The sequence below is a fragment of the Orycteropus afer genome, unplaced genomic scaffold (genome assembly GCF_000298275.1).
Source record: "Orycteropus afer afer isolate SDZICR_OR568_19922 unplaced genomic scaffold, OryAfe1.0 scaffold00103, whole genome shotgun sequence".
NCBI lineage: Eukaryota > Metazoa > Chordata > Mammalia > Tubulidentata > Orycteropodidae > Orycteropus > Orycteropus afer.
This window is the reverse complement of record NW_006921690.1, coordinates 4,859,332-4,869,105: the sequence shown is the minus strand read 5'-3', so window position 1 is coordinate 4,869,105 and position 9,774 is coordinate 4,859,332. Positions and strand designations below refer to the sequence as shown.

Genomic DNA, 9,774 nt, shown 5'->3' with positions numbered 1-9,774 from the left:
TGGGTGACTTTCTCAGGGTCATATATGTTAGTGATGGAATCAGAACACTGTTGAAAGGAATAGGCATGTGTGTCATGAGATACAAATATGGTATTCTCCATTAATCTAACGGAAAGCTTGAAAGCAATGATTAGATCTGCCGTCCGTCCATTCAAGGAGGGCAGGCCCCTGTATCCTGCCTGACATCTCTGGCAGACAAGGTGTGGCACAGATTACTTGGATAAAGAAGTATGGGAGGTGCTCTCATACACTTGAAATCTTTATTTTTCTCAAGACTAACAGATCTGTGAAGAATGGAATTGTGATTTATATAGCTGGTTTCATGTTCTGTCATTCTTCATGTTCCATCAGGCTTCATGTTCTGTCTTACTCAAAACAGTCACCACTGGAGAGGGAGGAACTTCAGCCCCACCCCTCCCAGCTTCAGGCTTCTACCTCTGCTTCTACCCTAGTTTCTCTAAGGTGGGAGAAGTTGCTAACCTGATTGGGGAGGGTTCAGGACATTCCTTGGACCCCATTTTAGGAGTGGGCAGGTTTACTTCACCTTAAAAGTCAGTAGAGAGCGCTAAGCCCATTCACTGGGGAAAGAATAGTCTCTTCAACAAACAGTACTGGGACAACTGGACTTCGACAAATAAAAGAATTAAGTTAGATCCCTGCCTCACATCATATACAAAAATTACCTCAAAGTGGATCAGCAACCTAAATATTAGAGCTAAAACCATAAAACTCTTAGAACAAAACATGACAACTTTTATGCTATTTATATATTTACCACAATGTTGTTGTTGTTGTTGTCGTGTGCCGACAAGTTGGACCGACTCATAGCAATCCCTCCTTGGGTTTCTGAGGCAGTATCTATGGAAGTAGATTGTCCAACCTTCCTTTACCACAGTAAGATTTTTTTAAAACCAAGTATAATGTGCTTTACTTCCTCCTCCTGAGTCCATGCAATAGGCAGACCAAGGAAGAGCGTGCCTTTATAGCTTGGACACCACCTGGCTCTTCTTTTCTCTGTTTCCCAGTCCATAACTGGGTGGACAAATCAAGCCAGAGGAAGCACAAAGCTTTGTTTGTACCTTTAGCTCAACTTTGAATTCTCCAAAGCTTTCCATCTACTGGTGGATAACCAGTGATGAGCCATCTGGGGATCACTGGTTCTGGATCATCACAAGGAACCTAGACAAGCAGCCCCATCTTCTTCGAGGGCCTTTGTGGCTTAGTAGGTGGGCACTGAGGGCGTCCAAAAAAAACCTGCCATCAAGTTGATTCTGACTCATGGCAACCTCCACTGGGTTTCCAAAGCAGTAAATCTTTATAGAAGTAGATTGCCCCATCTTCCTTCCACAGAGCAGCCAGTGGCTTTGAACTGCCAACCTTCTGGTTAGCAGTCAAATGCTTTGGGCACTATGCCACCAGAGCTCCTTAGAAGAAACGCTAGGTAAGATGAATAACTCCTGTTCCTCAAATAACATTTTAGCAATTAAATTACTACATGTTTGTTTTGTCCTGAGCGGTCAGGGCAGAGCAAGTACCAGCATCACTGTCCTTGACAGTCTGCCTCTGCCAGCTACCATACCAATGGCACCAAGAACATGCCTGAGGGCTGGGAGGGATCAGAGCTCCTGTAGGGCTTCTCCTCTATCTATACCTCACTGAGGAAGGACAGCTTGGAGAAGCCTTGGCAGACCAGAGTTCCAAACCTAGTTCAGCCATTTCCTAGTTCTGTGATGGTGGGAAAGTTACTTTGCCTTTCTGAGCTGCAGTTTCTTTATTAGAAAAACATACTAATAGTACTACCTACTTCACAAGGTGGTGGTGAGGATTAAATGAGATTATGCATATCTAGTTTGCCTCCCTCAGTGCCCAGCACACAGTGTGCACTTAGTAAGTGGCTGCTCTTAGAAACACAGCCTGGAGAGGGCTATTGGGACTCTGGGGCAGGGAATGGAAAACAAGCCCCTTCCATTCTGTCTCCATCTGAGCTCTGCACTGGTTTTGCCTGATGCCTGGCTGATTCTAAATACCTCAACAAGATTCTCCAGCCCCCCTCCTGAGGTTTTCTAGGAGAACAAGGGATCTTCTCTAGTCACTACTGGCCTAAGGCAACAGGAACCTGGCTCCTTGGGGAAGGAAGACGGCCTGGAATCCCTGCCCTGTCTGTGAGGGCTCCCTTGGGTAGAGCAGAGGTTATTATAAACACTGAGGGAGTCTCCTGTCTCTTTTGTTCGTTCCCCTCATGGCGACCTTTTGCTGATAGAAATGTTCCCTGCTCCTGTGCCATCATCATGATCCCTGGGATATGAGTCCCATTGTTGCAGCTATTGTCTAACCTCTGTTGTTCTTAGGTTCTGTCAAGTCGATTTCATTCATAGTGCCCCCGTGTGATGAGTAGAACTGTCCCTATCTGCTGCACTCTGGATGAGAGCAGACTGCTAGGTCTTTCTTCTGCAGAGCCTTTGAACCACTGACCTTTCAGTTAGTAGCCAAGTGCTTAAAGGTTACACCACATGGCTATTTGGCCTGCAAAATGTTTTGGACACATTTGAATTAGTTGCTAAGATTCAGAAACCAGGACCTTTCCACTTGACACTTGTGTCCACACTTCTGCCCTGGCAACAAGCAACTGGACTGGGAATCAGCACCCCCTGCAGGTGGGCATGAGCATTGCAGTCCTTGCCATGGCTATAGGGTTTTACCTGAATGAGAGCCAGGATGTTCTCTTGCCCTCATCCTTACCACGCTCCACCACTCATCCTGGGCTCTTTGTTGACCTTCTAACACAATCCCACCTTCAAAACTTTGCACTGGTCCTTCTGCCTGAAATGCTCCCAGGTTTAACCTCTTTCAACCTTTAAATGTTACCTCTTCAAGGAACTGTTCAAGAAATTCTATCCTGTCTTCTTCCAACCCTCTCTACTCCTTTTACCCTCTTAACACATGACCTTCTATTAATATATTCTAATTTACATTTTTATAATTTTTTTACATATTATAATTTACTTATTTATATTTATGATCTCTCTTCCCCAATCCCAATCCTAAATTCCTTAAAAAAAAAAAAAAAAAAAAACTCACTGCCATCAAGTCACTTCTGACTCATAGCAAAGCCCATTGGTTTCCAAGGCTGTAAATCTTTACAGAAGTAGAGTGCCTAGTCTTCCTACTGTGGAGCAGCTGGTGGGTTTGAACTGCTGACCTTCTGGTTAGCAGTCAAGTGCTTTATCCACTATGCCACCAAACCTCCTTCCTAAATTCCTAAAAGCAGTCATATTTCGTGAGTATATAAATTTCTAGGAAAAATCATGGCTTTGATCAATTTTCAAAGAGTTTTGTGGTTCAAAGGCCATCAAAAACAAACAAACAAAATCTCCAAGGATTAAAGTTCCTTGGGAAAAAAAACAAAAAAAACCCACTGTTCCTGTCTTCAAAGAGTCTTTCCGAGATACAGCAACAGAACCAAATACATTTGCCCTTGGTTTCTTCCAATTTCCTCTTGATCTATCAGTCATTCTGGTTTTGCCTGATTGGGCAGTGTTGGGGGTCCCCCTCCTAGGAGAGCCCCACAGGTCCTCTCCCCTGGTCTCAGGAGCCCTTGCAGGCTGGCAGGGCAGCAGCTTCCAGACTCCCTGAGCCAGCGTCCCCAGCAGCGGAAAGCCGTAGCACAGAGAGGAGAGAGACGGAGGGATTTACCACACAAGTGGGCACTGTATGTGGAGTAAGTGCTGGGAGGAACAAGAACAGCAGTAAATACAGAACAGAAAATAACAATCTTTGAAATGACAACAAACGGGAAACATTATCTAAGCATTAACACCTAAGGAGGCTGCTCCCCGGGCTCTGATGGGCAGCTCTTCAAGAGAGAGAGGCCGACATCTTTCCAGGCTGCCTGGTCTTCAGTCCTTGTAACTTTTCATCTTTTAGCGCCTTCAAAAATTTATCTGCAAGAGAGCAAAACAAAGCTAGCTATAGTTGAGATAAGAGCTTTTTCTGGCACTTCCAAAGCATGAGGTCTGGGAATTTTTTGTGCTCCCTACATGAGCCCCAAACCCATTTGTGATCCAAGTTGGGAGAGAGAAAAAGAAAAAAAAAAAAAAAGCCGTAAGAGCTAAAACACAGTTAGCTAGAGAATATATAATTTAAAAATCCAGGTCTTAGAAAAGTCCATGTTTCTAGGGATTGGTTTCTTTCCACGGCTATGGGGATAATGAATCGAGGACCACGCAGACTCAAGCATTTGGAATGATTCATCTTTCCCTACCTGTGTGGCACTTAGCACCTATGGCAATTAGTTATAAATTGCTGAATGACCTCTCACAGTTGGTGATGTTCATTGATACTCCCACCCCACCCCCAACCAAGTGGTGCCCAGGGCATGTGCCACACCTGCCATAGCTCAGATAGACCTCTGGTGACATGGGGCCACTTTAACCTGATTTATACAAAAGTGGAATGTTTCCATCTATTTAGACAGCTGATCTTCGACAAAGGGCCAAAACCCATGACATGGTTTAACAAATGCTGCTGGCAAAATTGGAAACAATAGTGGGAGTGTTGTTTCTAGAAGCACCTGCAGTTCTCCAGTGGTCAAGTACAAGCTTTGTCCAGAAGAGCTGATGGGAGAAACAAAGCCTGCAGGGCAGCCTGTGGCTGTGGTGCAACCAACAGGTCCTTCTGGGAGTAGAAATGGATTTAACAACTTTGGCCTCCAACACAGAGGAAGCAGTCAGCTTGCTAGAGAAGTCCCGCTCACATCCCTACACCACAGCAGGTTTGCCCTGGTCCAGATCCCTAAGACTTAAAGCTTATGATCAGATGGCTAGTCCAAGACTCTGGCTGAGGGCTTCCAGGGCCAGGTTCACAGGAAGCTGCCCTCCAGCATCCAGAAGTGGGATGTACCAAAGGTGCTCAATGAATGCCCAGGGGCATTCCCGGCCTTGTACTTCCCACAGCTTCCTATGAACATTCAAAAATGCTCACCTACTTCCCTCTCCCCAGTTTAAGACAAATGCTAACCCTCTGGCCTCTGGCAATAAGGACTGTCTATGGAGCTCTGGTAGCGCAGTGCCTAAGGCACTTGACTGCTTACCAGGTTGGCGGTTCAAACCCACCAGCCACTCCTCAGAAGGAAGGTTGGGCAATCTACTTCCATAGTGATACCACCTCTAAACAGCACATAACAACAACATGGTGGGTGGGAAATATTCCAGAGTACAAAGGTGGGGGGAGTACTGGGCTAGAGGCTTAAAGTTCAGGATGGGGTGGTGGGGGATGTAATTCCAGGTCTGGGGGCTCAGAGCCTAGCTTATTGAGAGAAGAGGTTCAGGATTAACAGAGGATGGCATTTGGGACTGAAGGATTCACCAAGTCCAGATTTGTGGGAATGGAAAGTGTCCGTTGAAATCTAGGATGGAGTCCGGGTTCGGGGGGCATGAATTTGATATCTGGGACTCCTCGAGGCTGGAGTCTGAGTCCAGAGCCACATTCTGGGGCGGGGCATGGAAGCAGGGAAGGAGCCAGGGCCGGCTAAGAGTGGGCCAAGAGGCCTGGGAGGTCACGCACAGTGCTGAGAGTCGAAGCCATCCCCAGTGATGGTGAGCAGCTCCAGCTCCTTGATGCGGATCTCCAGCTCGCACAGCTCCTCGGGGTGGGAGGCGGAGGCAAGCCGGGGGATTGAGGCACCAGCTGCCAAGGGCGAGGCGGCTGCCTCCGTCCCCGTCGGTGGCGAGTAGAAGAAGCGCAGAGGCTCGTAGGGTATGGAGGCCAGGCCAGAGGGCCAGGGAGGGGGACAGGGGCGCTCGCTGGGGGGACCCAGGCCCGGCGGCGGCGGCAGGAGTGCCTGGGCTGGGGGCGCCTGCGGCAAAGGCCGGCCCCCCGCCGCCCCACTAGCCGGCGTCCCGCCTGCCTTCAGCGGCACGAAAAGCTTCTTCCAGATGTTGAAGTCGCTGAGCGGGGAGGAGGGGATGCCGCGGTCGTACAGCGACGGGAAGTAGAGGGGTGGGGCCGTCCGCTGGCTCATCTTGGGGCTCTGGCTACCGCGCCGCCCCTTCGGCATCTTTTGAATGGGAGGCTGCGTGGGAGGAACCCCGCGCCGGGAGACTCGTGCCCCTGCCTGGAGTTGACTAGGTTCTGAAGTTCCACAAGCCACGCCCCAGGGAGCGCGGCTCTGCCCCTTTAGCCTCAAGCCCCGCCCTGAACAGGTGGGGTTCTAGGTGATAAGCCACACCTCAGAAGGTGGCCCCGCCCATTGACAGCGGGCCGCTGGTCTGAAGTGCGGAAAGCCACACCCAGCGGAGTGGCTGGATTCGGAAGGCCCACAGTGACCCCAATCCCTCTGTTTTTTCTCAGCCCCGCAAAGGTACAGGGTTATGAGTCGAAATAGACTGGATGGCAGTGGGATTGGTCTGCCGTGCCTTAGGCGGCTCTCTCAGCGCCGCCCCTCACCTTGGCTCCTTCCACTGCCCTAAATTCCACAGACCAAGTCGTGGCCCTGGGTGCTGAGGCCTGCTAGATGGCGAAAGTTCTCAGTTCTGGAGTCACAAAGGACGGATTCTCCCTAGATGCCCCGCCGCGCCCCCTCGGAAAGGCAGCGCGTTAGTGAGGCCGAGCATCAGCACCAGTCGGATGTGCAGCCATCGCACGTGACCTTTTGCTTCCTTGCCTCACCTGTAACCCTCGCCTCTACTCAGACTAGTCCCTGACGGAAATGCCCCTTTCATTCTGTAAGCCAAGCCCTGACCCTTCCTACAAGCCAAGCGCCTCCCTGAAGCCCTTCATAACTCACCCACTTAGCCTCACTTCCTGCCCTCCCGTTGTCCACTGGGGAAACCTCCATCACTGTAATTGCTCCCAGTTTCAAAATAATTCATCGGCCTTCCTATGTCCTTCTCTAGACTCTAAACTCTTTGAAGGCATGACCCTTGCTTTGTGTTTGTGTATCCTACAAATTGAATCCAACATCTGCTGTGACCAGGACTGATAGTGGTAGGGACTAGGGATATAGGGGACAACAGTGCCTACAACATAGTTGGAACTCTTTGGCAAGTAACTGAACTATACTCCAACTAGTTTAATAATAATAATAATAGGACACAGAAGTAATTCAAAAAATCCTAAGAAACATTTAATGATGGGAATTGAGGTACCATCCCTGCCTTAAAGGACTTCTCCTTCTTTATTAATGAAATCCAGCCTCCTGCGTCTCCAGGCTCTATTTCTCAGCATAAATTGTTGAGCATTCTGTGGCAGAGACAATGCTATGTGTGCATGGAAGCATTTTTGAAACAGGCAGGGGACATGTAGGCTGGAAGAATAGACTTAGCTGAAGTTAGTAGAAAACCCAAAAATCAAGGTTAGAAAAGGGCATGAATCCCGTTGGCAAAGTTTTGTAGCTGCTGTTCTTTTGAAGTTAACATTTCCTGAAGTTGTTTTTCCCAGGTTGGAAACTTACCATGAAGAATGTGCAGAGATGAGCTTGTGCACCCCCAGCTTCACTCCATCCCATAATAAATAAGTTCAGCTCTAGGAACGAAAAAACTTTGACCAAGAAACTAAAATAAGGGAAGTGACAAAAACTGCATTGATTTCCAAATGGACCCCTAAGAGATACAAGGAGTCCATCATCAGCTTCCTTGCTAAGATCTGACCTGGCCCCCTCATGTGTATGTAGCTGATTTCTCAGAATTTTAATGAATATGTATAATTTCCTCGTTTTGCTTAAACATAAAAGCTCCCTGAGCCCTCAACTTGGGCAGGGGGGGGCAGTTTTGAGAAATTATTCTTTTCTTGCTGCAAGAAATAAAATCCAACTTATTATTCAGCTTATTGCTTTCACGCTTGTTTGAGTTAAAGGGGACAACTCATTACATTCAGTTATATTTTCTTATCAGCCACAGAGTTGTTGTTGTTAACACAAACAACAACACAACACACTGCCATGGAGTTGGATCTAACTCACAGCGACCCCTCCTTGAGTTTCCCAGGCAGTACTGAAACCAAGTAAACTCAAAACTATTTCCCTCCATCCTGGTTAAAACAGATGATTAGAACAGATAGGACCCTGGATAGGAATAGATAAGTAAACTTAATTACCCTCAACTATTTCCCCACCCGGGTTAAGACTAATAGGAACCGGGTTGGAAATAGATGAGTAAATACGATAAGATCAGTTCCTTAAGAACTGAATGGAACCAAAAACATTCTTTCCTGCTATTTTCTTAGGCACAGGTGACAAACGCATTCATGTGTCTTAGAAAACAACTTGAAAATTAACTCTGGCCCATGGACATGTGCAGTGGGACACAGAGGAACAAAGTTACTGGGAACTAACACTCTCCGCTCTTCCTAAGCCCCAATCAGCTGATGACAGGAAGCCGGTGTGACTTATCCGATACACAATCGCACTGGATTAAAATGCTACTGTCCCTTTAAACTGAGGCAAAAGAAATTTCAGCCAATTGTCAACCATCTCACACCCAAATTCCTGAAATTTTTATAAATATGCATAACCCTCTTTTCTGAAACCCACAAAACTGTAATTCAACGGAGTTACAGGGAGCCAGATCTGGGTACAGGTGCCCCTGCCTCCTTGCATTGCTGCTTTGCAATAAATAATTTTCTCTCCTCTTAATCACTTGGTATGTAAACTGTTTTGGCCTAACTATGCACCGGGCAGGGACCTACCTGCGTTTGGTCCTATTTCAATTTTTTTTTTCCTCTCTCTGCCTTTTCTCTCTCACAGAAACTCCCAGCTTTTCTCTGCCCAGTGAAGCATGTCTCACTGTGGCTGCTGCCAATTCAGGAACCTCATCTGAAACCAAAATAAAATCGATAAAATTAACTTTGTCAGAATATTTTTTTAACAGCATAAACTTTCAAGCTCTTCTTTCCCAATACTCAAAGACCTTGCAGACCATGTATTAAGATCAAAGCCTGGGATCCTGAATACATGCAGCTGAAATAGGACCAAACGTGGGTTCCTGCCTGGTGCGCAGTCAGGCCAAAACAGTTTACACACCGAGTGATTAAGAGGAGAGAAAATTACTTATTGCAAAGCAGCAATGCAAGGAGGCAGTGGTCCATACCTAGATCTGACTCCCCAAATTCCATCGAATTAACAGTTTTTATAGGTTTCAGGAGAGAGTATTATGCATATTCATAAAAATTTCAGGAATTTGGGTATGAGATGGTTGACGACTGGCTGAAATTTCCTTTGCCTCGGTTTAAAGGGACAGTAGTATTTTAATCCAGTGCGCTTGTGTACCAGATGAGTCACACCGGCTTCCTGTCATCAGCTGATCAGTGCTTAGGAAGAGGGGAGAGTGTTAGTTCCCAGTAACTTTGTTCCTCTCTGTCCCACTGCACGTGTCCATGGGCCAGAGTCAATTTTCAAGTTGTTTTCTAAGACACATTAACGTGTTTATCAACTGTGCCTAAGGAAATAGCAGGAAAGAATGTTTTTTGCTCCATTCACTTCTTAAGGAACTGAGCTTATTGTGTTTACTCATCTGTCTTCACCAGGGTAGGGAAGTGTTGTTGTTGTTGTTAAGTGCCGTCGAGTCATTTCCGACTCATAGCGACCCCATGCACAGCAGAACGAAACAATGCCCGATCCCGCGCCAGCCCCACAATCCCTGCTATACTCGAGCCCATCATCGCAGCCACTGTATCAATCCATCTCCCTGAAGGCCTCCCCCTCTTTCGTCGACCCTCCACCCTACCAAGCATGACATCCTTCTCCAGGGAATGGTCCCTTCTTACAACATGACCAAAATA

General features: G+C 47.1%; 1 protein-coding gene across 1 annotated transcript; it reads right to left on the bottom strand.

Moving 5' to 3' along the window:
- Positions 1 to 3,855: 3,855 nt before the first annotated feature.
- CUNH11orf91 (chromosome unknown C11orf91 homolog) lies at positions 3,856 to 6,055 on the bottom strand. The gene is made up of 2 exons (XM_007943272.1): positions 5,563 to 6,055; positions 3,856 to 3,941 (listed from the first exon to the last, which is right to left on the bottom strand). Exons 1-2 carry the CDS (start codon positions 6,053 to 6,055, stop codon positions 3,856 to 3,858), a joined length of 579 nt encoding a protein of 192 aa, XP_007941463.1.
- Positions 6,056 to 9,774: the final 3,719 nt, after the last annotated feature.